This window comes from Pseudophryne corroboree, chromosome 7 (genome assembly GCF_028390025.1).
Source record: "Pseudophryne corroboree isolate aPseCor3 chromosome 7, aPseCor3.hap2, whole genome shotgun sequence".
Lineage (NCBI taxonomy): Eukaryota > Metazoa > Chordata > Amphibia > Anura > Myobatrachidae > Pseudophryne > Pseudophryne corroboree.
This window is the reverse complement of record NC_086450.1, coordinates 173,027,603-173,055,457: the sequence shown is the minus strand read 5'-3', so window position 1 is coordinate 173,055,457 and position 27,855 is coordinate 173,027,603. Positions and strand designations below refer to the sequence as shown.

Here is a 27,855-nt window from a genome sequence, read left to right as displayed (position 1 = left end):
GGCAGGCCGACCACATCCAGCTCTCACTCTTCAACGGTTCTCATTGCTGAAAATCGGGTGCTGGATGTCCAGGCGCATGCGATCGTTTACCCTGTGCGTAAGTTTCTCTCCGTAATCATTGTCTTTCTGTGAGCCAATTTCTCTCATCTCTCTCCGTCTCTCTCTCTCTTTCCCTTCTCTTTCTCTCGTATCTCCCCTAGACTAGTATTGTATTGTATTAGATAGTATTGTATTTTGGTTAGGAAGTCTCTGTTATATTGTAGTGTATCATTTGTACTGTTATCCCCTTTTACAAATACATTAGATAGAATACAGTTAATAGGCTTTGGACCCTAAACCAGTATCTGTGTATTTCCTATAGTGTTAAGTGTTCACTTGAGCGTCGGTGACGCTCAAGCAGCTTTGTAGTTAGTCAGGTTACACAAGGTTGCACTTACACCCTGTACTCACATTAAGGTATTCTGTGAATTTTATTGGTATAAGGTTTAGACATAAAGGTATAGTGTTGTGAGCGTCTGCACCGCTGGTGATCTCCTCGTGGTCTCGAGCGTCCGCTACGCCATAGCGAATCATTACTCTAGTCGTAGCCAATAACGTGTCCTGTGATCGCTGGGCCGTGAGCGAACGTGACGCTTGAGCGTCTCGCCTACGGCTGAGCGATCGTTACGCAACTAGCGTACCATTACGGTACTTCTTAAGTAAACAGCGTACAGTGTTCTTAGACTTCATAAAGGGTTGTTTATACGACAAGGGAATTTAGCATTGTCAGTGTTGTGTACTGATCAGCCTGACAGTCCTGCATTAAGATACATTAGCTGAACATGGCATTGTGTCAGATGGGAGTAGTGGTCACGTGGTTGAGGTCATTGCTATAGAATTTTATTCGACTTACAGTACATACAAATAAAACCCTAAATTCTCATTCCCAGTCCCTCTTTTCCCATTCAGATTACATATGAAATGCCTACATAAAAACAAGAACAACTGCAGCATTTTGGTGCACATACAATGCAGATTTATCCAGAGAAAATAAATGAAATCTGCATTTTCAATACATAATGCATCACTCATTTGAACAAGCCGGAGGGATTAAGTTGTGTTGAATCTATAAATTGTAAATTGTTTATCATATTACAGCATCCAACTAACTTTTAAAGGAGATATGCTTTCAAAATAAATATTTAATATTAAATCCAGTCCCTGCTTTCCCACAGCCAGCATCATGCACAGAACCCATAAAGCTCAGAGACTACCTCTGTAGTGATCATTTCCTGTCCCGGGATATTGGAAGCCACATCTTATGCTGAGATACTGACTGTACCCATGGACCTCATAACAGCATTACAGGCCCTGGGCAAAGCAATGCACTGGCCACTACCTGCCCATTCACAGGAAGAAATGTAAAAAATCCTTCTGCGTCCTGCGCGGTCTCTCCACATGCCTCCATACAATGAATGGATGTCAGTACTATGACTGGTGGATATACCAGCTATCTCCCAATCATCAATACGACAGCCATTTACTGTCTGGCAGCAGGCTGGGCGGCAGGTGGCTGCTCTCTGACTGTGTAGAATTTAATATCAGAGCTCATTCTCTATCATTCTCTACCTGCCTCACAAGAAGCTCCGGAGGCACCAGCCCAGGGAAGGGCGGAAGTCTCCTGGCCCAAGCTGCCCCTGCTCAAAGGCCCCTAGAAGCATGGGGCCCTGGGCGGCTGCCCAGTGTGCATATATAGTTAATGTGGCCCGCACATACCTTCCTGTCACAACTCATTTTAGTTAAAGCCCCATCCACCCAGGAATTGGAAATGGGTCCTTCCCAGGTGGGACCCGGCATTGGAGCCTCAGCGCTGGCTTCGGTTGCCATAGCAGAGGTGGGCGGAGCCGGCAGCGGAGGTGGAGGCAGCGCTGGGAGATAAGCTCATCTCCGCGCCGCCTCTCCCTATGTAGTAAACGGGTCCCGGGTCGCATCGACCAGGGATCCCGTTTACACTGCCACTGACCCGGTATTCAACCCAGGAATAACCCTTCTTATAACCCAGGTTGAATTACCAGGTCAGGCGACCCGGGAATTCTCCAAGGCCCCTTTCACATCGCACACTGAGCCGCGTGGCAGTGTTATATAACCCGGGTTATTTTTGCGATGTGAAAGGGGTATTACTGGCAGAGCTGCGTGCCTGTATAGGAACCTCCAAACCTGACATATTGTACAAAGTATAAAGCTGTTTAATGGGCAATTTGGAGCACGTATATCCCTGCCTTGTGTGTATCATAGCACTGAAGGCCTCTCACACTAAAGGCCAGACTACAGAGGGAAGATATGCAAAGTACAGCTGTATTTAGAGAATGAGAGTAGACTGTTCCTAATGTGAAGGCAGATGAGTGCTGGGCATCTGGATCAACCTCACATTTGTGGCTCAACCTCAGATGGCGTCTGGTATACGTGGGGGCTGTTAGCATGATCAGAACCTGAGCAATCACATAAGCAGATAGCAGTCATCCTCCAACAGGATATGATTGAGTTTGGTCAGATGATCACTGAACGCAGCAATTGTTTTGAGGCTAACAGCTCAATAGCACAGTGGTCATTGAAGTTTTCGTGATCATCATAATCCTAGCAAGACCATCTGCAGACATCCAGCACACCAGTAGGTGGATATACTGTATGTGAAGGTATAGTAGTTATTATTCTTATTAATGCTGCATCATAGCACTGGAGCCAACAGTTCTGTTCTGACCGGTGCGCTGTGTGTAGTTTGTATGTTTTCTTTGTGATGAGGAAACTAGAGCACAGTCTTAAGAAATACTGATAGGTAATTAGCTTGTGACCAAATAGCCCTGGTGTGTGAATGTGTGTAAGCCCGTCGCCTCGCCAGTAAGGCCACATACAGTACATGCGGTGACTTACACAGGTTACATCTGTGGCAGAGGAGGTGTGACATGTCACGGCGACAGTTCTCATGTCTACACAGATGACATGTCGACATGATAGAATGTCAACCTAATGTTCCAGGTGGCAAAGTGGTCACTTACCTGGCATCTCCAACAGGATCTTACAGGTCCTGTTGGTCATACGAGCAGGAGTTTTAGCACGGTGGCATTCTGGCGAGTATTTCCCCCCTAACTCTATTCCCTACCCATATACCCTCCCCTAGTGTCTCCCATAACCCTCCCGACGGTGCCTAACCCTAACCTTTGTCATTCTGAAAATGCTGACATTTCAGATGTTGACATTGTGAAGATGTCAAACCATGTCCACATTCTAGTGTCGACATTATCAAAGGCGATATGTTAACTGTCGACCATCTGACTGGCAGTGTTATATAACTTTATATTCCAAAGCATTACAAATACACAAATGCAATATTAAAGGGAGTTGTGTACAATTCCCAGTTAAACTATAGGCATGCAGTGGGTTGGGATGTAACCATGTGGGGTTTTTAGTATTTTTCTTACTAATATTCTTAGTATTTTTCCCTCCATCACAAGTCTCTTGTTGCTTGGCAACATGTAGATTTAATAAAAGTGTAAAGAGTGAGACACACAGCCAGACTGAAAAGCAACATTTGTATCCTCCACAATTCTCGCTCCATACAACAAAACTACGTTTCTTTGTTAAACAGCGGAAATGCCTCTTACTTCTCTTCCCTAGAAGAAGCCACAGTAGTTTACCTGACTTTATTTTCTAGAGATCCTCAGTAATAGGGCCTACGTCAGACTGCACAGCAGAATTCTTTGCGCTGTTGCTGATAAGTGTTTGATGAGTGTTTCTCCAGCCATCAGAAAGGAGAACTTCAACTACGGTACTCCAATGGAAGAGTTCCCCCCAGTGGTTAAATGTTTGTGAAAAATACCTTATTGCTTTTATTGCATCTGTGAGACGTGCTAGTACTTGCTAATATCAATAAAAGAGCTTTATGTAATTATAGTTTTTTTTTTATATGTTATGCAATTCTAGTCTGCAGGACTCAGCGCTAAGCCTACAGCTGAATTATGACTGGAAAACCACATATAACCTTTTATACTTGGATAAAATGACCTGTCTTTGCCTAGGTAATTAGTTCTACACCAACTGACTTGTACTGCCCAAACAACAGGGGGTAGTTTTTACCTCTGAGTGTCTTACAAAGCGCATACTCCCATCTACTGGCCAACTGGCACTAGGTAACCATGTTCGTACCTCTTGGTGCTACTGTGCGTTGACTGTTGTTTCGAGAGGTTTACCATAGCCTGTACTGGGCTTCTGAAGACCAGACCACTCTTCCGGATTATCCTCTGCTTCATGGCTGTCAAGCTGTCCCATTCTCTGATAAATCTCACAATCTGTAGAAGAGAAGTGAGAAGAGACAGTGTGGGCATTTTATACACAGCACCATATACTGTACATCAAAGGCTCAAGGTCAGGCTGGCAACTATGAAGACCATAGGCACACAACCTATGGCACCATAAACTCTGGCCAAACCTTTTTTTTACCTCTTTAGCCTTATCAGTCATGTTGGAGATCAAAATGTAATGAAGCTACTATCTACATTCATCTAAAGGTAAGTCATCTGCCAAACTTGTTTTTCTCATTTCTTCAATTAATATTTCTTCTGAATGGACACAAAATATAATTGATATATGTGCAGTGCAAGTACTAAGAGCCGCCTTTCCCCTCTGCGGCCCCTGGGCACGGGTTTTATGTCAATAAAGATAAATCTGACCCTGTATAGACTGCTGCATTTTAAGGACAGTAAAGGGGAAAAGGCTGATGTGTGGACACAAAGTTGTGTTGAGCAAACCAGTCTATAATCCCATCCCTGTTTGTGGAGTTGAAAATACAGTACATACACACTGTATAGCAAATCAATGAATTACTGTGGTGCAGTGGCTGCTATGCAGGAAATACTGTACAGAAACCAGGGGGGAAATCTGTGAGGAGCCTGAACCCTCAATGTGGGCTTCACACTCAAAAGACATACAGGTACATTAATAATCTTCTAACTATATGGTCCGCGTGGGGCATGTGTGTGTGTGTGTCTCTGTGGTAGAAAAAAATAGAGTATAAGCTCCAATGTGGCAGACTGATGTGTCTGAATATCGTTCTCCGCATAAAGCTGTGAAGTTTAGATATAAAGCACCACTGTGTGCACTGCACTTTACAAACCTTCACAGCACAAGCAACAATATATTTATAGGGGCATAAAAAAGTGCATTGACCGCCTAATCCAAAGAGCTTGCAGTTTAATTAGGTTTATAGCAAAACAAACAAAAGCTGCAGTTGACAACTTAGTGCATACTATATATTGATCTAGAGCATGAGGGTCACAGATCAGAAATCGTAGACTCTTGATTGCTTCGCTCAGCAAGTGGGGCTTGAGGAGGTCTTTGAATGGAAAATGGGTGGTGGTTATTGATGTGCAAAGACCCAGTTACAACCCAGAAAAGTGGTTGCAAAGTAACAAGGGCATAACCTTGTGAGCTCATTAACGGTGATCCACACTTCACCCGTCAGTGATGGATCATTACTGGGCATGCCCATCATGTAGGATAGCACATGCGATGTTAAGCAAGTGTCTCAGTACTGTCAAGGCTTTAACATTTGAGAGCGTGCAATAGGCAAAGTTTATATACTGCTCATTGTAAGTGAATAATATCATGGTTCTAGCCATATGATCCTTAGACATAGTGCAATTGCTGCAAGACTGCTGACTATGCTTTCAACCTGCTTAGAATGCTACCATCAGGGGAATACAGGGACATTTATATCCTTCTATATAATAGAATAGTGGAACCAGAGAACAGTGGCATATACAATTTTAAAAAGTCATTATTGTAAGATGATCGTTTTCGTTTCAAAATCTGAGCCTCAGGCAGAAATTGAGGAGTCTACGATATTAACTCTTTCTTTGAGATGAAAAAAAAAAAAGCGCAGGGCAGCAAAGTGTTAGCCATTACCTGCTCCACTAGACAGGTAAATCATTACAATACTATCTAGTAGTACATGGGGTAGTTAGCTGGAACACTCAAAGCAGTTTCCTACATTGCTTTATAGGGAGGGGGCACTGGAGTAAAACTTTCATAACTGTGTCTGTCTATCCGGAAGCAAAAGTGTTAAAGCACAAGGACATGAATATTGATGAATTATCACAGTTGGTAATTCTGCAAATGAGAAGGAAAAAAACTGAGTTTCCTTGGCGTTTGCATCCACAGAAACATGTAGGTGTTAGAATTTGCTAAAGGAGCAGAACACAAGTTTATTTTCAGCATCAGCAGACGTTAACACCACTTGTCTGAATCTGCTGCAAAAACACACACACACACGCACACACACACACACACACACACACACGTGTGTGTGTGTGTATGACTAATAGAGGTGGATATTATTTGTTTTTAGCAAAGTGAAACTCCCCCCCCCCCCAAAAAAAAAAAAAAAAAAAAGAGGGTCAGCCTGCAATATATTTTGTTTTGTTCGCCATTCAATAAAATCAGCAATTAGATGTCTCCGGCACAAATGCTGGATCTCTGAACCATTGTCCATGGCGAGGTCCGTCGGGACAGGCTTCATTTATAAAGGAATTGTGTGAGACGCTACCTTTGCATAGAAGTCTGGTCTGGCTCCTGCTCACTGCCATTTACTACTTCAAAAATATCACAGTTTGATTTGACCAAACAAGGAGAGAAAAAATTGCTGTGGATAAATACATTATTAAAGTAGCAATCCTGTGCAAAGATTAAATTATAATAAAGTATTTTGCTAAACATTTTTAAATGGCAACCCGGCGGCGGGGGCAAGGTGACGGGGAAAGTGAAGTTTCTTCACTCCCCCCGCCGCCATAGCACTGCATGCTAATATGGACGAGATTGTCCATATTGGCTTGCATGCATAAGAGACCTGGCACCAACGATGAACGAGCGCGGGGCAGCGCATCGTTCATCGTTGGTGCCTACACACTGAACAATATGAACGAGAACGTTCATATCGTTCACTGAAATCTTTACGTGCGTAGGGGCTCATAAGAGTCTTGCAATGTAAGTCACAATAAAGAAATGTCTAACTACTGTTTAACGTATTTTGTTATATTTCCGAGTGTATTAATTATACGTAAATGGGGGAAGGGATGGGAGGGTTGGTTGCAGGCAACATTGCATTTCGAATAACAGATGAAAAAAGGGGGAATGTAACACGAGCCTCAGTCTGCAGAAATAACGCAAAGTAAAATTCCATGGGAGAACTCATCCTGTACCTGGTAAAGGTTGATTGTATTAAACTAGGTACCTCATGATACCTAGCGACTTTATAGGGGGAGGTGCTCTAGACTGCACATCCTATCTGCTTGTAATGAGAGGCGCTGCCTTGCAGACATTTATAGTACTAAACATAGAAAAAAAGGATGCAGGTGCACTGTGCAAACATTACTGCTTAAAATGGAAATAAATATTGCAATATAATATCATATAAGGGATTTATTAGCATAAATTTGGCCAAAGTTATGGGCCTGCCCACCATCGTCCAGGTCACCTCAGCGGGCAAGTCCCTAACATTCTAGGGGTTCACATTTGGAGTGCAGGGCACCGACAAACCAGCCCAGACAAAGCCATCCTCTTTATATTTATATAGTCATGTTTTGTGGTGAGCAAAGGGGTGTGGGACCGCCTGGGCTGCTCTGGGCCACTTCAGGGCATCACCACTTAGCACTTATATTAACATTTTCTATCACTTTCTTTGGTTTTTTTTATCTATGTATATTTTTTCTGAACAATGGTGGTCAGGTCCATTACATTTGCCATATTTATGCTAACAAACCTCTTATATGATATTTAATTGTAATATATATTCACATTTTGAGCAGTGATGTTTGCATAGCGCACCTGCATCCTTTTTTTCTATGTGTAGAACTTAATGACTTAGGGCCTAATTCAGACCTGATCGCAGCAGCACATTTGTCAGAAGTTCGGCAAAACCATGTGCACTGCAGGGGAGGGCAGATATAACATGTGCAGAGAGAGTTAGATTTGGGTGGGTTATTTTGTTTCTGTTCAGGGTAAATACTGGCTGCTTTATTTTTACACTGCAATTTAGATTTCAATTTGAACACACCCCACCCAAATCTAACTCTCTCTGCACGTTATATCTACCCCCGCTGCAGTGCACATGGTTTTGCCGATTAGCTAACAAATTTGCTGCTGCGACAGGTCTGAATTGGGCTCTTTGTCTTGAAGGAAGGCGCATTGGCGTATCTATAATGGGTGTAGTGTGTTCAGGGGTGCCCATTTTCCATTCTTTCTTTCTGCTGCTGAGTCCTCTCCCTATGCAACCAAGCATCTGACTAGACTTCTTGGTTGCTTTGTTGCATTGCTTATCTGCCTTTAAGTCACCTGAAATAGTGACTCCTAGATCCCTTCTATCCTCAGTAGTTTCCAGTATAGTGCCATTAATACTATATTTAGCCTCTGGAGTTTTGAGACTCAAGTGTATGATTTCGCGTTTATTGGCATTAAACTGTAATTGCCACACTCTTGACCATTCCTCTAGTCTACCTAGATCCTTAGTCATTTGTTTTACTCCTTGACTGCAAGCACATATAGGTAGGGACCTCATGGTATCATGAAGCAGTAAAAAAACCTCTGATAACATGTGGTACAGATGTGGCCTCAATATGCCATGCAGTGCAAGATGCCTGCCATGAGTGTGCCCACAGGTCCCATGCAAATCTCTTAGCGTTGTTTTTTGTTTGTTTTTTTGCTGAAAATGCGACGCACCAGGAGACTGTGCTGATAAATCTAATATGCGGCACTTGTATATCTGTGTGCGACTGAGTCTGTATGCAAAGCACAACGGACCTTGGCATTGAAAAAAGCCGCTGTATCATAGCACTCTATATGCAGATTCAGAGACTCAGTCGTACACAGATATACAAGTGTCGCACAACAAAGCATTCAACAGTCTCTTGGTGCATCATAGTCGCACTGCATTGTGACAGAGACGCATTTTCTGCAAAAAAAGACGTAATAAAGGCATCTGATTCTAGCGGAGTCTCACAGGACATGGCACACTGACAGGGCTGTTTGGTAATGATGTATGAGGACACATCTGTAGCAATAGTCCCTAATAGAGACATAGTAGTACTGTACATAACATGCTTTACTTTATATATTTACATTAGAAACTGGAGAAATGTTGACGATCTCAATTAGAAGTCATTATACACAGTGTAATGAAAAGTGTTACTAAAACCAATAAGAAAAAAACTGTAATGCTATTCACATACTGCCGTGAGGTTTCAGCATAGTCTAAAAACAATCCCACGATTCACATTTATACGATGGGATCATAATCAGACATGTTGGTAAATGTGGTCAGGAGAAGCAAGCAGATTTCAGCCTGTGTGTGTGTGTGTTTGGCCTTAGTGACTATGAAAAGGATCTGGCTCCTCACATCAAGACATGAACACCTGGACTCAGCCAAATAAGCGCAGGTTATTAAGTGAAAGGTAGAGCGTGTGGGCAGTTTATCATCAGCTATGAATACACATACTAGTGATTTATTAAGCATGTTCTGAGCTTTCATATACAGGTTCCATGGAAACAGAATATTGATCCATCTAGTCTGCATATTTCACTTATTATTTTTCAGCTATGTCTGATGCACATTTATTACAAGTACCTACTGTTCTTTCAGTAAAAGCAGTATTGTACTAACCATTAATCCATTTTAATTGTGTAGTTCATTGGGGAACACAAAAATGGTGGATACAGACCCTGCTGTTTCTATGAGGTTGGACCCCAGGGGTTTGATTCAATTAGTAGTGAGCCCTGTGATGTGCCATTACAACGGCATGGAAACGTAAGCACTGGCATATCAACTTGCCCCCGTTACACCATGAAAATGCAGATTTTTGAACGCAGACCCTATCTGTGATCTCAGGGCTAGCATTAGAGAGGCACTCAGGCTAACTGAATCAACCCATAAGTCAGAACAAGATGACTACTTTTTATGCAGACCAAACTCCCAATGCAGACTCTGGAGAAGATTAATAACCACACGCAAAAGGTAGCATCTTAAACATCCAAACAACAAAGTAGTTAGAAAAGGAAATGAAATACTGTACACAGAGTCAAAATTCAGTAAATAAAAAAAATAAAATAACAAAAAAAAGCTATTACAAATATGTCCTTATACACCTACGTAAGTATTCGTTATATGTGTGGCGCAAGTGAGCTACGTAGGGCAGTGTAACATCTTTTTCCTTTAATGTGTATCTTAAAGCGACAAATCTGCTTCACAAGACTGCGCTCGTTAATGTGACATGCAACACTTGTATATCTGTGTGCGTCTGACTCTGCATCTATATACGAAGCGCAACTCAACCTGGCATGAAAAAAAAGCAGTGGCAGATGCGATGAGTTAAGACTCTGTGACCTGTAGCACTTATACTTGTTGACAATTGTTGTCTTGCACAGATGTATTAAAGAAACTTGATTTAGAAAAACTCAGATCAAAACCTGGGATCTACCCACCGTTTGGGCAAAATTAATCTCAATAAAAAGCTGCTAGCCATTTTATTGCCTGCCGTACTGCCATAAGGTCCTGGGGAAATGGGAATACATAAGGCAGTGTTTGAAGAAGTTGCTGAAGGTACTTCCTGAGGGTGTGACAGAAGGACTATGTCCTGATTCAGGTGGCAAGACATTTGGTAATCAGCCATAGTACAGTCAAGTCTGGGTGGAAACATAATAAACAATATGCAAGGGAAGGCCACAAGCAGGGGTTACATCTTGGCTGAGGTGATGGTCATGAGGAGGGTTACCCATTATGTCAGTGGCTCTAGGGTAATATTTGAGGAGTGTAAATAGCCTATCCTGTAACTATACGAAGTCAAGGTTCTGGTGCCTGGGTTACTGGAAAACATAAGGGTAAAGCAACATAAACTTCACCCTGACTACTGTAAATGAGAAATGCAAGCAACAGCAGTGTTGGACCGGGGCATGAAAGGTCCAGCAGGAGAATGCAGTGACGTGAGGCCTGCCCCCACAGAGGCTTGGGCAGACCATGTAACTGACCCTCTAATAGAGTAACAATTTATAATTTGAGTGCCGTCTGGAACCTGACATTAGAAAAACGGTTGGGGCTCTCAGGCAGTGGCGTCCACCAGTGATTACCTCTGTAACTTTATTGGCCAGTACGACCCTGAGTAGTAGGGTGATGTGCAAAGACCTGAATTTAAGGCTCAGTACCAAATCACGTTCTAACTGCAAGAATACCAAAAGGCTCTGGGTGGGGGTATGGGTCATTAGGTCAATAGTCATTAGGTCGACCTAATGAAAACCCAATTAGTGCACCGTATCCCCTTGGATGGCGAGCAAAGGCAAGGTGCCTTCCTCTGCTACCGCTGCGCTCGGCACAGGTTACCGTTCCCAATCGTAGTCCACGTGGATCGTAAAGTATGAAAAAGTAAAAAAAAAAATAAGAATTTACTTACCGATAATTCTATTTCTCGTAGTCCGTAGTGGATGCTGGGGACTCCGTCAGGACCATGGGGAATAGCGGCTCCGCAGGAGACAGGGCACAAAAATAAAGCTTTAGGATTAGGTGGTGTGTACTGGCTCCTCCCCCTATGACCCTCCTCCAAGCCTCAGTTAGGATACTGTGCCCGGACGAGCGTACACAATAAGGAAGGATATTGAATCCCGGGTAAGACTCATACCAGCCACACCAATCACACCGTATAACTTGTGATCTGAACCCAGTTAACAGTATGACAAACGTAGGAGCCTCTGAACAGACGGCTCACAACAATAACAACCCGAATTTGTTTGTAACAATAACTATGTACAAGTATTGCAGACAATCCGCACTTGGGATGGGCGCCCAGCATCCACTACGGACTACGAGAAATAGAATTATCGGTAAGTAAATTCTTATTTTCTCTGACGTCCTAGTGGATGCTGGGAACTCCGTAAGGACCATGGGGATTATACCAAAGCTCCCAAACGGGCGGGAGAGTGCGGATGACTCTGCAGCACCGAATGAGAGAACTCAAGGTCCTCCTCAGCCAGGGTATCAAATTTGTAGAATTTTGCAAACGTGTTTGCCCCTGACCAAGTAGCAGCTCGGCAGAGTTGTAATGCCGAGACCCCCCGGGCAGCCGCCCAGGATGAGCCCACTTTCCTTGTGGAATGGGCCTTGACAGATTTAGGTTGTGGCAAGCCTGCCACAGAATGTGCAAGTTGAATTGTGCTACAAATCCAACGAGCAATGGTCTGCTTAGAAGCAGGAGCACCCATCTTGTTGGGTGCATACAATATAAACAGTGAGTCAGACTTTCTGACTCCCGCCGTTCTTGAAATATATATTTTCAATGCCCGGACCACGTCCAACAACTTGGAATCCTCCAAATCGTTAGTAGCCGCAGGCACCACAATAGGCTGGTTCAGGTGAAACGCTGACACCACCTTAGGCAGAAAATGAGGACGCGTCCGCAGTTCTGCCCTGTCCGTATGGAAAATCAGATATGGGCTCTTATATGATAAAGCCGCCAATTCTGATACTCTCCTGGCTGAAGCCAGGGCCAGTAGCATGGTTACTTTCCATGTAAGATACTTCAACTCCACCGATTTGAGCGGCTCAAACCAATGGGATTTGAGAAAATCCAAGACTACATTAAGATCCCACGGTGCCACTGGGGGCACAACCGGGGGCTGTATATGTAGTACTCCTGTTACAAAAGTCTGGACTTCAGGAACTGAAGCCAATTCTTTCTGGAAGAAAATCGACAGGGCCGAAATTTGAACCTTAATGGACCCCAATTTGAGGCCCATAGACAATCCTGTTTGCAGGAAATGTAGGAATCGACCCAGTTGAAATTCCTCCGTGGGGGCCTTCCTGGCCTCACACCACGCAACATATTTCCTCCAAATGCGGTGATAATGTTGTGCAGTCACCTCCTTCCTGGCTTTTACCAGTGTAGGAATGACCTCTTCCGGAATGCCTTTTTCCCTTAGAATTCGGCGTTCAACCGCCATGCCGTCAAACGCAGCCGCGGTAAGTCTTGGAATAGACACGGTCCCTGCTGAAGCAGGTCCCGTCTTAGAGGTAGAGGCCACGGATCCTCCGTGAGCATCTCTTGAAGTTCCGGGTACCAAGTTCTTCTTGGCCAATCCGGAGCCACTAGTATCGTTCTTACTCCCTTTTGCCGTATAATTCTCAGTACTTTTGGTATGAGAGGCAGAGGAGGGAACACATACACTGACTGGAACACCCACGGTGTTACCAGAGCGTCCACAGCTATTGCCTGAGGGTCTCTTGACCTGGCGCAATACCTGTCCAGTTTTTTGTTGAGGCGGGACGCCATCATATCCACCATTGGTTTTTCCCAACGGTTCACAATCATGTGGAAGACTTCTGGATGAAGTCCCCACTCTCCCGGGTGTAGATCGTGTCTGCTGAGGAAGTCTGCTTCCCAGTTGTCCACTCCCGGAATGAATACTGCTGACAGTGCTATCACATGATCTTCCGCCCAGCGAAGAATCCTTGCAGCTTCTGCCATTGCTGTCCTGCTTCTTGTGCCGCCCTGTCTGTTTACGTGGGCGACTGCCGTGATGTTGTCCGACTGGATCAACACCGGCTGACCCTGAAGCAGGGGTTTTGCCAGACTTAGAGCATTGTAAATCGCTCTTAGCTCCAGTATATTTATGTGAAGAGACATCTCCAGGCTTGACCATACTCCCTGGAAGTTTCTTCCCTGTGTGACCGCTCCCCAGCCTCTCAGACTGGCATCCGTGGTCACCAGGACCCAGTCCTGTATGCCGAATCTGCGGCCCTCTAACAGATGAGCACTCTGCAACCACCACAGAAGAGACACCCTTGTCCGTGGCGATAAGGTTATCCGCTGATGCATCTGCAGATGTGATCCGGACCATTTGTCCAGCAGATCCCACTGAAAAGTTTGTGCGTGGAATCTGCCGAATGGAATCGCTTCGTAAGAAGCCACCATCTTTCCCAGGACTCTTGTGCATTGATGCACAGACACTTTCCCTGCTTTTAGGAGGTTCCTGACAAGTTCGGATAACTCCCTGGCTTTCTCCTCCGGAAGAAACACCTTTTTCTGAACCGTGTCCAGAATTATTCCCAGGAACAGCAGACGTGTCGTCGGGGTCAACTGAGATTTTGGAAAATTCTGAATCCACCCGTGTTGTTGCAGCACTAGTCGGGTTAGTGCTACTCCGTCCTCCAGCTGTTCTCTGGACCTTGCCCTTATCAGGAGATCGTCCAAGTAAGGGATAATTAATACGCCTCTTCTTCGCAGAAGAATCATCATTTCGGCCATTACCTTGGTAAAGACCCGAGGTGCCGTGGACAATCCAAACGGCAGCGTCTGAAACTGATAATGACAGTTTTGCACCACGAACCTGAGGTACCCTTGATGTGAAGGGCAAATTGGGACATGCAGGTAAGCATCCTTTATGTCCAGGGACACCATAAAGTCCCCTTCTTCCAGATTCGCTATCACTGCTCTGAGTGACTCCATCTTGAACTTGAATTTTTGTATGTACAGGTTCAAAGATTTCAGATTTAGAATAGGTCTTACCGAGCCGTCCGGCTTCGGTACCACAAATAGCGTGGAGTAATACCCCTTTCCCTGTTGTAGGAGGGGTACCTTGACTATCACCTGACCACTGTCGCGTCCATAAGCTCCTTCTGGCAGATATGGACATCGCATTTACTCTCGATGCCAGAGTGCAAATATCTCTCTGAGCATCTCGCATATAAAGGAAAGCATCCTTTAATTGCTCTATAGTCAATAAAATACTGTCCCTATCCAGGGTATCAATATTTTCAGTCAGGGAATCCAACCAGACGACCCCAGCACTGCACATCCAGGCTGAGGCGATGGCTGGTCGCAGTATAACACCAGTATGTGTGTATATACTTTTTAGGGTAGTTTCCAGTCTCCTATCAGCTGGATCCCTGAGGGCGGCCGTATCAGGAGACGGTAACGCCACTTGTTTTGATAAGCGTGTGAGCGCCTTATCCACCCTAGGGGGTGTTTCCCAGCGCGCCCTAACCTCTGGCGGGAAAGGGTATAATGCTAATAACTTTTTTGAAATTAGCACTTTTCTATCTGGGTTAACCCACGCTTCATCACATACATCATTTAATTCCTCTGATTCAGGAAAAACTACAGGTAGTTTTTTAACCCCCCACATAATACCCCTTTTTGTGGTACTTGCAGTATCAGAGATATGCAAAGCCTCCTTCATTGCCGTGATCATATAACGTGTGGCCCTACTTGAAAATACGTTTGTTTCATCACCGTCGACACTAGATTCAGTGTCTGTGTCTGGGTCTGTGTCGACCGACTGAGGTAAAGGGCGCTTTACAGCCCCTGACGGTGTCTGAGACGCCTGGGCAGGTACTAACTGGTTTGCCGGCCGTCTCATGTCGTCAACTGATTTTTGTAATGTGCTGACATTATCACGTAATTCCATAAACAAAGCCATCCATTCCGGTGTCGACTCCCTGGGGGGTGACATCACCATTATCGGCAATTGCTCTGCCTCCACACCAACATCGTCCTCATACATGTCGACACACACGTACCGACACACAGCAGACACACAGGGAATGCTCTTATCGAAGACAGGACCCCACTAGCCCTTTGGGGAGACAGAGGGAGAGTTTGCCAGCACACAACCAAGCGCTATAATATATATGGGAACAACCTTATATAAGTGTTGTTCCTTATAGCAGCTTAAATATATCAAAATATCGCCAAAAAATGCCCCCCCTCTCTGTTTTACCCTGTTTCTGTAGTGCAGTGCAGGGGAGAGTCCTGGGAGCCTTCCTCACAGCGGAGCTGAGCAGGAAAATGGCGCTGTGTGCTGAGGAGAATAAGCCCCGCCCCCTATTTCGGCTGGCTTTTCTCCCGGAGATTTAGATATCTGGCATGGGTTAAATACATACATATAGCCTCAATGGCTATATGTGATGTATTCTTTTGCCATAAAGGTATTAAATATTGCTGCCCAGGGCGCCCCCAGCAGCGCCCTGCACCCTCCGTGACCGCTTGGTGTGAAGTGTGTGACAACAATGGCGCACAGCTGCAGTGCTGTGCGCTACCTTCATGAAGACTGAAGAGCCTTCTGCCGCCTGTTTCCGGACCTTCAATCTTCAGCATCTGTAAGGGGGGTCGGCGGCGCGGCTCCGGGACGAACCCCAGGGTGAGACCTGTGTTCCGACTCCCTCTGGAGCTAATGGTGTCCAGTAGCCTAAGAATCCAATCCATCCTGCACGCAAGTGAGTTGAAATTCTCTCCCCTAAGTCCCTTGATGCAGTGAGCCTGTTGCCAGCAGGACTCACTGAAAATAAAAAACCTAAAAACTTTTTCTAAGCAGCTCTTTAGGAGAGCCACCTAGATTGCACCCTGCTCGGACGGGCACAAAAACCTAACTGAGGCTTGGAGGAGGGTCATAGGGGGAGGAGCCAGTACACACCACCTAATCCTAAAGCTTTATTTTTGTGCCCTGTCTCCTGCGGAGCCGCTATTCCCCATGGTCCTGACGGAGTCCCCAGCATCCACTTAGGACGTTAGAGAAAAAAGGAATGTGAAAAACTCATGTCGACCTAATGACCATGTCGCCCTAGTGCATGTCGACCAATAGTGGTCCACTTAATGACTGTCAACCTAAGTCTTGTTGACCTAATGACTGTAAGCCCTGGGTGGGTAGGAATCTTGGGGGTAATTCCAAGTTGATCGCAGCAGGAATTCTGTTAGCAATTGGGCAAAACCATGTGCACTGCAGGGGAGGCAGATATAACATGTGCAGAAAGAGTTAGATTTGGGTGTGGTGTGTTCAATCTGCAATCTAATTTGCAGTGTAAAAATAAAGCAGCCAGTATTTACCCTGCACAGAAATAAAATAACCTACCCAAATCTAACTCTCTCTGCACATGTTATATCTGCCTCCCCTGCAGTGCACATGGTTTTGCCCAACTGCTAAAAAATTTCCTGCTGCGATCAACTTGGAATTACCCCCCTTGTTGGTACTGTGGAAAGTAAAAATCCAGGATAGAGCTATTAAGCAATGTAAGGGTCCAAGTGGGGAGCAACAACACATTTCCTAAAGAGTTTAACCCTTAGTTGACACATAGACGCAGGAGGTTTGATCATGATCATACTGTGAATTTACATCATTAAGCCCCACACCTTTCAACTAAAACACTGTATAACTTTTTACAAACCAGGATAATCAGGGAGAAAGCATGAAAAGGGCTTAATTTTCTCCATCTTGGCAACCGCAAACTCAGGGTTATCCTTCTTAGAAACAGGGTTGAGACACATGAAATGCTTTTGTCTGGTGATCATGTGTGACCACCAGGGAAAACCCCTGCAGAAATAATTATGTCGTCCAGGGATGAGGGAATATTACTGGTTAATGCCTGGTGATCACCTTCAATATCAATGTGATGAAATAAGGATCCTAAAGTCTGTTATTAACTCTGTATCTCATCTCGTCCCAGGGTAGTATTTTGCAACCTTCAACTACCTCTGTGATCTTCCCTTTCTGTCCGCTATTAAAAAGTAAAACTGAAATCCTCTGCAACACCTGATTCCATTTGCTTGTCTACAAAATGTGTACATGATCATTGAGAGTTATAGCCTCACCCCATGCGACCACCAGCTACAGCAAGTTGGTCTACTCTTGGCTCTGTCCTAAGCCCTCCATGTCCATGGTATTATTGTAATGTTTTGTTTTCTTGCTATGAATTTATGCTATGTAACTGGGTTTAATGTCTATTGTGTATAGAGCACTGTGTACACTTTGTGGTGCCAATAACTATGTAATAATAATGACATTAAAAATAGTATCTTTAACTGTATAGTTTGAGCTTTCATAGGTTTTGATCAGAGTCAGAACCCAGATATGTAGGGAGTCCCTCAGAGTCAAATTCTAAGCCTGAAAGGAAAAGGGGCATTATCAGCCCACTGACAAGAGAGAGCTCCTGCTGACAAGTGATCCGACACTATTGAATCAATAGGACAGCTTGAAAAGACTGCCCAGGCACTTTGCAAAGGCTTTTGCCATTTGTGGTTCAGCCAATCTAGCAGAAATAAAATCAGAGCTAGCAGAAGGCAACATAGAGTGGCCCCTTCTATCTTAGGGTAACTAAAGAAGACTAGCCTCCATGACAGCAGGTTGAGCATTGTTCCAGGGCAGATCTTCCCTGGGACAGTTATGATGCCAAATCTAGAAAATCAGAATAGGGCATACAATAAATCCTGCCCCAGACAAAGTGATCAAGATCTACAACACACTTATACATGGTACTAGATGAGTAACTGGAGAAAAGTGTCAAATAGAGGCTGAATAAGGAGGCAAACTGTCCTGGATTAGAATGCCAAGACCCATATCTGTGTCAGCAACAGTGACCATCTGTGCCAACACAGGGAGGCAGCAGGGGCACTGCATAATGGCCCTCATTCCGAGTTGTTCGCTCGCAAGCTGCTTTTAGCAGCATTGCACACGCTAAGCCGCCGCCTACTGGGAATGAATCTTAGCTAATCAAAATTGCGAACGAAAGGTTCTCAAAATTGCGAATAGAAATTTCTTTGCAGTTTCTGAGTAGCTCGAGACTTACTCTTCCAGTGCGATCAGTTCAGTGCTTGTCGTTCCTGGTTTGACGTCACAAACACACCCAGCGTTCGCCCAGACACTCCTCCGTTTCTCCAGCCACTCCCGCGTTTTTCCCAGAAACGGTAGCGTTTTTTCACACACTCCCATAAAACGGCCAGTTTCCGCCCAGAAACACCCACTTCCTGTCAATCACACTCCGATCTCCAGAACGAAGAAAAAACCTTGTAATCCCGTGAGTAAAATACCTAACTGCATAGCAAATTTACTTGGCGCAGTCGCAGTGCGAACATTGCGCATGCGCAGTTAGCGGAAAATCGCTGCGATGCAAAGAAAATTACCGAGCGAACAACTCGGAATGACCACCAATGATCAGGTTGTATTAGAAATGCAAGAAGAAAATGTTAGTTTTTAGTTACAATGAATTAAGAAAGAAAACTTTGGAATTTTTTATTTCACCGTACAAAATATCAGGGGTAAATACATTATTTTTTGGCAGGTTATTTGTTTCATATAATTATGGGTCAGCACTTCAACTGTCAGAACTGTAGTCTAGTCTAGGGTTTGTCTTGTCTGGTCTTTTGTCTCCCATTTCATCTTACAACTACACAATAACAGAGCAAGTGTAAAGGGGCAGACACACCGTGCAATGTAACCTTACGATTTGGACTATATAGTCAAAATCGTAAAGGAAAATTAGTGCAAATCGCACCATGTGTACACAGCTTGCGATACCGATACGCAGCCACGCGGGATCGGTATCACAAGAAAAAATAGACTGCACATGCATGTCAATCTTGACTATCTAGTTCAAAGTATGCCATAGTCAAAATCGCACATAGCCAATATCGCACCGTGTGTATAGACAATATCGATGCTTCTGGGCTCTGTGGGAGTTCAAGGGAAATTGCATAGTCAAAATCGGGCATAGACCATATCTCACCGTGTGTATGCACCTTAAGAGTACAACTAAACAAGCACCCAATGCCTAATGAATATTAAGACACTAGTGCATAGGATTTGAAGAAAGGTTACAAGAAAAAGACATGTAGTTGAGCTTGGCAGGAATCCCCCCCTTGAGTGGGCCTCTCTAAGTCATATTCTATAGCACTGGAAAAGGAGATCTATGGTAGACTTACCTTTGTTAAATCTCTTTCTGCGAGGTACACTGGGTTCCACAGGGAAACATTGGGGAGTAGAGATGGATCTTGATCCGAGGCACCAACAGGCTAAAGTTTTCGGACTGTCCCAGGATACATTGCGGGGCCTGATCTATATAACCCTGCCTCTAGGCACTGGAGCTCAGTTTTAGTTAACCAGTCCAATGCAACAGCAGGTATCTAGACATTGCACGTTAGCCACACAGAACCACATTCTCACGACACGTGTAGTGACTGGCAGTTAATGCTATACCAACCCAAAGAAGCTAAGTGCATCAGGGTGGGCGACCAGTGTACCTCGCAGAAAGAGATTTAACAATGGTAAGTCTACCATAAATCTGCTTTTCTGCAGTGGGGAACACTGTGTTCCACAGGGAAACATCGGGGATGTCCTAAAGCAGTTCCACAAGGGAGGGGACGCATCTTAGCGGGTATAAGAACCCGGCGTCCAAAGGAAGCATCCTGAGAGGCGGAAGTATCAAAGGCATAAAACCTGATGAACGTTTTCACTGAGGACCACGTAGCCGCCTTGCACAATTGTTCTGCGGACGCGCCACGGCGGGCCGCCCAAGAAGGTCCAACCGACAGAGTAGAATGGGCTTTCATAGCAGCAGGAGCTGGGAGACCAGCCTGCGCATAGGCTTGTGCAATCACCATTCTAATCCATCTGGCCAAGGTTTGCTTATTCACAGGCCAGTCATGTTTGTGAAAACAAAACAGTACAAACAGGGTATCTGACCTCCTGATAGCGGCAGTTCTATCTACATAGATACGGAGAGCCCGTACCACATCAAAAGACTTTTCTTTGGAGGACAAACCAGAAGAGTTTGAAGGCCGGTACCACAATCTCTTGGTTAAGGTGGAAAGATGACACCACCTTAGGTAAATAACCAGGGTGAGTTCGAAGAACAGCCCTGTCAGGATGAAAAATCAGAAAAGGTGGACGACAGGACAAAGCGCCTAAGTCCGATACCCTTCTAGCAGATAGCCAGCAGAAATAGGACCTTGGCTGTGAGCCACTTAAGGTCCACTGACTCAAGAGGTTAAAATGGGGACTCTTGCAGGGCATTCAGGACAACAGACAAATCCCATGGAGCCACAGGAGGGACATAGGGAGGCTGAATCCTCAACACACCATCAGTGAATGTATGAACGTCAGATATAGACGCGATTTTCTTCTGAAACCACACCGACAAGGCAGATATAGGAACCTTGATGGAGGCCAAGTCTAGGCTTTGTTGCAAAAACTGAAGAAGCTTCGCAGTACTGAATTTGCAAGCATCATACTTCTTAGCAGCACACCATGTGAAGTAAGAATTCCAAGCTCTATAATAAATCCGCGCAGAAGCCGGTTTATGGGCCTTTATCATGGTTTGGATGACCGCCTCAGAGAACCCCTTGGCTCTCAGGAGCAAAGCTTCAAGAGCCATGCTGTCAAAGCCAGTCTGGCCAGTTCTGGGTAGACATAGGGGCCCTGAACGAGAAGGTCTTGTCGTTGAGGAAGTAGAAGAGGACGCTCTGTCGAGAGACCCTGCAGGTCTGAGAACCAGTGCCGTCTGGGCCAATCTGGAGCGACTAGAATTAGCATTCCTCCTTCTTGCTTGAACTTCCGAAGTACCCTGGGAAGGAGTGACACTTGAGGGAACATGTAGGTCAGCCGAAAGTTCCATGGAATTGCCAGTGCGTCCACAAACACTACTTGAGGGTCCCTTGTTCTTGATCCGAAGACCGGAACCTTGTGATTGTGTCGAGATGCCATCAGGTCTACATCTGGTAGACACCACTTGTCCACTAGGAGTTGAAAGACTTCCTGATGAAGGCTCCACTCTCCGGCATGCACGTCCTGACGACTGAGGAAGTCAACTTCCCAGTTGAGGACTCCCAGAATGAACACTGCCGATATTGTTGGCAGGTGGCGTTCCGCCCATCAAAGTATTTTTGACACTTCAAACATTGCCATGCAGCTTCGAGTGCCGCATTGATGGTTTATGTATGCCACCGTGGTGGTGTTGTCTGATCACACTTGAACAGGCCTGTTCTGTATCAGAGGCAGGGCATGAGTCAAAGTGACCATCTGAGACCTGATCCAATGAAGCAGGCCGTCCCACTTGTGAAAAATCAACTTCTGTAAGGGGTGGCAATGAAATTGAGCGTACTCTACCATGTCAAAAGCCGACAACATGAGGCCTAGTACTTGCATCGCCGAGTGTATCGACACCCTTGGGCGAGAGAGGACGTATCTGATCCTGTCCTGAAGTTTCAAGAATGTCTCTGGGGACAGAAACAACCTTTGACGGTGTATGTCCAGTAGTGCCCCTAGATGCACCATGCTCTGAGTGTGCTTGTAGGAAGGTTTTTGTCAATTGAAGATGACTGAGGAGGACATCGTGGGAATTTGCCAGAATCAGCAAACCGACCAGATACGGTAAGATCCTGACTCCCTGACAGCGTAGATGTCATTATGGCCATAACTTTGGTGAAAATCCGTGGAGCTGTGGCCAGTCCAAATGGTAGGGCCTGGAATTGATAGTGAAGGTTGCCAATAGCAAATCGCAGATATTGCTTATGTGATAAAGCAATAAGGATATGCAGATAAGCATCCTGTATATCCAGGGATACCATGAAGTCTCCGGGATCCATGGCCAGTACAATGGAGCGCAGTGTTTCCATCATGAACTTGGACACTCTCACAAATTTGTTCAGTGACTTGAGGTTGAGTATTGGCCGAAAGGACCCATTCAGTTTCGGAACAAGAAACAGGGTCGAATAGTAATCTCCGCCCCGTTGGGATTGAGGTACTGGCACTATCACTCCTGTCTCTGGGAGTGAGCGTACAACCAGGTGTAGAGCCTGCACTTTTAACGGGTCTGAAGGAATTACCGTTGTGCAGAACTGGTGAGGAGGACGTCTCTTGAACGAGACTGCATACCCATGAGAGACAACTTTTCGTACCCAGGCATTTGAAGTGGTCTGTAACCACACTTGGGTGAACTGAAGAAGTCGGCCAACCACCCTGAGGTCCCCCAGGGGGAGGCCCGTCCCGTCATGCAGCAGGTTTGTCTTGCTTGGAAGCAGGTTGACAGGCAGCGCAGGATAGTTTTGGTTTGGGCTTGGTGGTTTTGGAGGTTCGAGAATGTCTCGAGAATACCTGACCCGTTGCCTTTCCTTGAGGACGAAAGTAACGAAAAGTGGTACCTTTTGCCTTCTGTGTACAAGGAGCAGTGGCAGGGAGAAATGCAGTCTTAGCAGTGGCTAATTCAGTCAATATGGCATTAAGACCATCTACAAATAGAATGTCTCCCTTAAAAGGAAGTACCTCCAAAGTCTTTTTGGAGTACAGGTCCACTTTCCAGGACCTCAACCACAGAATACGGCGTGCCAGAATGGATGTAATCGATGCTTTGGCCACCATTATACCTGCCTCTGTGGACGCTTCCAGAATATACTGAGAAGCTGCAGTAATATGAGACAGATATTGTCTGACTGTGTCAAAAATATCACTCTAATGCCTGAACCCATTGCTCAATTCCTTTGGCAGCCCAGGAGGCTGCAATAGTGGGTCTATGTATAGCACCAATGAGTTGATAAATAGACTTCAGGCATCCCTCCACACGCTTATCCATCGGTTCCTTCAGAGAGGTGACAGTGGTGACAGGAAGAGTAGATGACACCACTAGACGTGTGACATGGGAATCCACCAGAGGAGAAGTTTCCCATTTGATACACAGCTCGGTAGGGATAGGGAAGCAAGCTAACATTTTTCTGGATAGAGAGAATTTCTTTCCAGGGGATGACCAGGGTTCCTGACGTACGTCTACCAAAAAGCCAGAATGCGGAAAAGCTACTTTAGCTACCTTCTGTCTTTTAAACGTATCAGGTTTCTTAGATGCAGCAGTGGGTTCTTCTGCATCATCTAGCTGTAGAATCAGCTTAATTGCGTCTACTAGTTCAGCAACATAAACTTGCGGTGTAGATTCCTCGTCAGAAGCGACTGTATCAGTGTCTGACGGGTCAGTATACTCCCAAACCTCATCAGAGGTATCCTCTGAGACGTTAGTGGATTGGGAGGAGGAAGTGGCCCGTTTAAAAAAAAAAACTTGACACCAGATGGACGTGGGGTAGATTTTTGACTAACCAAAGACTGGTTTAATTGTTGTATCTGGGTAGACAGAGCATCCGCCCAGGGAGGATTAACCACCGGGACGATCTGTGGCTGAAAAGCCACCGGAGGACCAATAGGGGGAGGGAGACGTGTCATAAGCGAATTAAGCATCTATGAGAACGTCGCCCAGAGAAACTCTTGATTGCCCCAAAGGGCTGCGGGCTGGTTAGGAGCTGCCTGTGATGTATTAGGCATGAGCACATGTGAAGCTTCTCCCTAAGGTAAATCCGCGGCGCATGCGCTGCCTTGTGCAGGAGCGTCCGCGGATTTCCTGCCCTGAATGTCAGACATTATAAATAATGTAAACTCAGAGCTTAGCAGTACGACAGAGCCAGACACCAAAAATTACATGCAAATAAATTCCCTATTTATAGGACAGTAAAATCAATAACTTAAACAGAGAATAAATGCAGTATGAGGTGACTGAACAACACAGTACAGTACTCGAGCTGTAAATACTGTGTACTTATATATATGGTACCCTGACTCACCAAGTCCCTAGGGTATGTGTTAGATGGAGCCCAAAGTCTCAGTCAGGGAGTGAAGGGGAGTGTGAGGCAGCTCCAGGGTGGGAATACTTGTAGTAGATGGCGCCTGGAGCTGGGGGAGGGGCTACAGGTCAGCGCCTTATCCCCTATGCTGGTCCTCACCACCGGGTACTATGGAGCCTGTTAAACTGGATATACTAATATCCTGACCTGTGCTCCGCTGCCCTAGTGGATATAGTGGGGTCCCTGCATGGCCACAGTGTCCACGCCAGCGTCGCAGTCCATCTCCTGAGACCACGACCAGAACGCGAATTAATGGTGGGTTACCTTTTCCCTGTGTTGCTCCAACACTGAGCGGCCTTGCAATCCAGGAGAGCGCTGCGGTGGTGTGCCTGTGAACCGGAGCACCTCCGCCGCAAGTACCCAGGAACCAGGCCAGCGGGAATATGCAACGCCGCTGGGGAGGTGATGGAGCCACAGCACAGTTTGTCAGAATGACATATGAAGTGCTGCGGCCCTTGAAGTCTTCTAATTAGCCTTTTTTCACAGCACCCGTGTTCAGTGACCTGCCTGATGCAGGCACCAACTCTAGAACTGAGCTCCAGTGCCTGGAGGCCATAGATGAGGCCCCGCAATGCATCCTGGGACAGTCTGAAAGCTTTAACCTGTTGGTGCCTCAGATCAAGATCCATCTCTACACCCCAATGTTTCCCTGTGGAACACAGTGTACCCCGCGGCAGAAATAATTTCTATTACATCTTATTTGAATTCTGCTCTAGAACTTGTAAAATGTATTTTGGTATGGTATTTATATAGCTCGGAGATCCGGTACAACAGTCAAAGGCTTATAAAAACTATTAAAACAGAGTTGGAGCACACAACTTCTGAGCAATTCTAACCCCATTGAAATAACCTCCCTGTCTTCTTGCATAGAATTTAAGAATCATTCCAACACAGTACATGAAAGTATCACTAATTAACCCACTTTACAAATGAGTTATCTTACCAAAGATTTGTTTGGTCTTTGCTGCATTGCTTCGGGTAAATCATCCCAGTTTTCCAATTTAATATCCAAAGGAATGAAATTATAGTTCAATGGTTCTCCATCCTAATGAGATAAACACAGGTTTACGAGTTTAATAAAGCAGTACAGAGATGTGATTTCTTGATAATTAAGATGCGTGTGAGTGCTTCTCAGATGCTACAGCAGTGAACAATGTGACGAATACTGTATATCTAGAAATCTTTGTCCTATTCACACAAATCAGAATATAATCTAAATTTATGAAAACTATTTAAAAAAAGAAAATTCTGATTAGGGATGTCCTGATTCTGTATACAGGATTCTTCTGAAGACTAAGTTTTAATATTAGGAACATTCTGTTTTTGCTGGCGGTGTTGGTGAGTAGAATGAAGAGTAATCACTTCCAGAAGCCATATTCACCTATATAATAGCCCAGATCTGTGACTCTGTGTCTGTGTGTCTAACGCTGGGCGTGGCTAGGAGCTCTCATTGAATTAGTGGCAGGTCTATCACAACCAGTCCACAGCTTATTGGGTGAGAAACGCCCTCCCACACAGGTTACATCCAATGGGAGGCTCTGCCGTTTGGATGCTGCGTGTTCCCAGAGCAGGGTTAACAATGGGGCTTATGGAGCAGCACCTCCAGGCCCACACCCCAAAATAGGCCCACTGCATCTGCAGCAACATAGCCTCCAACAATTTACACATAAAATCGCTACAAAATCGAAAAGGGGACGTGGCCACGCCCATTTCCTATACTTTCAATGGAGGTTTGGAGAGCCATAAATCGGTACAGACCATAAAAAAAAAGGTATTGTACCTGCCAAAAAGGTACAGTTGGAGGGTATGCCACTGCATTTGCAGCAAGTCTCTGCGCTGTAGATAGGGGGGAAAAAATAAGATTTTAAACCTACCGGTAAATCTTTTTCTCCTAGTCCGTAGAGGATGCTGGGGACTCCGTAAGGACCATGGGGTATAGACGGGCTCAGCAGGAGACATGGGCACTATAAAGAACTTTAGAATGGGTGTGCACTGGCTCCTCCCTCTATGCCCCTCCTCCAGACCTCAGTTAGAGAAACTGTGCCCAGAGGAGATGGACAATACGAGGAAAGAATTTTGTTAATCTAAGGGCAAGATTCATACCGGCCCACACCATCCACACCGTATAACCTGGAATATACGCAACCAGTTAACAGTATGAACAAAAACAGTATCAGCTAAAGACTGATCTCAACTGTAACATAACCCTTATGTAAGCAACAACTATAAACAAGCCTTGCAGATTTTGTCCGCACTGGGACGGGCGTCCAGCATCCTCTACGGACTAGGAGAAAAAGATTTACCGGTAGGTTTAAAATCTTATTTTCTCTTACGTCCTAGAGGATGCTGGGGACTCTGTAAGGACCATGGGGTTTATACCAAAGCTCCAGACCGGGCGGGAGAGTGCGGACAACTCTGCAGCACCGACTGAGCAAACGCAAGATCCTCATCAGCCAGGGTATCAAACTTATAAAACTTGCAAAAGTGTTTGAACCTGACCAGGTACTGTAGCTGCTCGGCAAAGCTGTAAAGCCGAGACAAATCGGGCAGCCGCCCAAGAAGAGGCCACCTTCCTAGTGGAATGGGCCTTTACCGAATTTGTTAACGGCAATCATGCCGTAGAATGAGCCTGCTGAATCGTGTTACAGATCCAGCGAGCAATAGTCTGCTTCGAAGCAGGAGCGCCAACTTTGTTGGCTGCATACAGGACAAACAGTGCTTCTGTTTTCCTAACCCGAGCCGTCCTGGCTACATAGATCTTTAAGGCCCTGACTACATCCAGGGACTTGGAATCCTCCAAGTCACCCGTAGCCACAGGCACCACAATAGGTTGGTTCATATGAAATGAAGAATCCACCTTAGGCAAAAATTGAGGACGAGTCCTCAACTCTGCTCTATCCACATGGAAGGTCAAATATGGGCTCTTGTGAGACAAGGCAGATGCCAAGGCCAACAACATGACCACCTTCCAAGTGAGAAACTTCAATTCAACCGTTTGAAGAGGTTCAAACCAGTGAGACTTCAGGAACCGTAACACCACGTTAAGGTCCCAAGGTGCCACTGGGGGCACAAAAGGAGGCTGGATGTGCAGCACTCCCTTTACAAAAGTCTGGACTTCTGGGAGAGAAGCCAATTCCTTCTGAAAGAAAATAGACAGGGACGAAATCTGTACCTTAATGGAGCCTAATTTTAGGCCCATATCCACTCCTGTCTGTAGAAAGTGGAGAAAACGGCCCAGATGGAAATCTTCCGTAGGAGCATTCTTGGCTTCACACCAAGAAACATATTTCTTCCAGATACAGTGATAATGTTTTGCCGTCACCTCCTTCCTAGCCTTTATCAGAGTAGGGATGACTTCCTCCGG

At 45.3% G+C, this 27,855-nt stretch overlaps 1 protein-coding gene across 10 annotated transcripts in view; it reads right to left on the bottom strand.

Moving 5' to 3' along the window:
* The window catches only part of ZRANB3 (zinc finger RANBP2-type containing 3), an 894,936-nt gene that overhangs the window by 37,924 nt on the left and 829,157 nt on the right, over positions 1-27,855 (bottom strand). For all 10 annotated transcript variants that reach the window (XM_063933768.1, XM_063933769.1, XM_063933776.1 and 7 more), the window contains 2 exons: positions 25,435-25,536; positions 4,180-4,322 (listed from right to left, as the gene is read on the bottom strand). In XM_063933768.1, the coding sequence (XP_063789838.1) occupies positions 4,180-4,322; positions 25,435-25,536 (245 nt within the window). The remainder of the gene's footprint in view (positions 1-4,179; positions 4,323-25,434; positions 25,537-27,855) is intronic.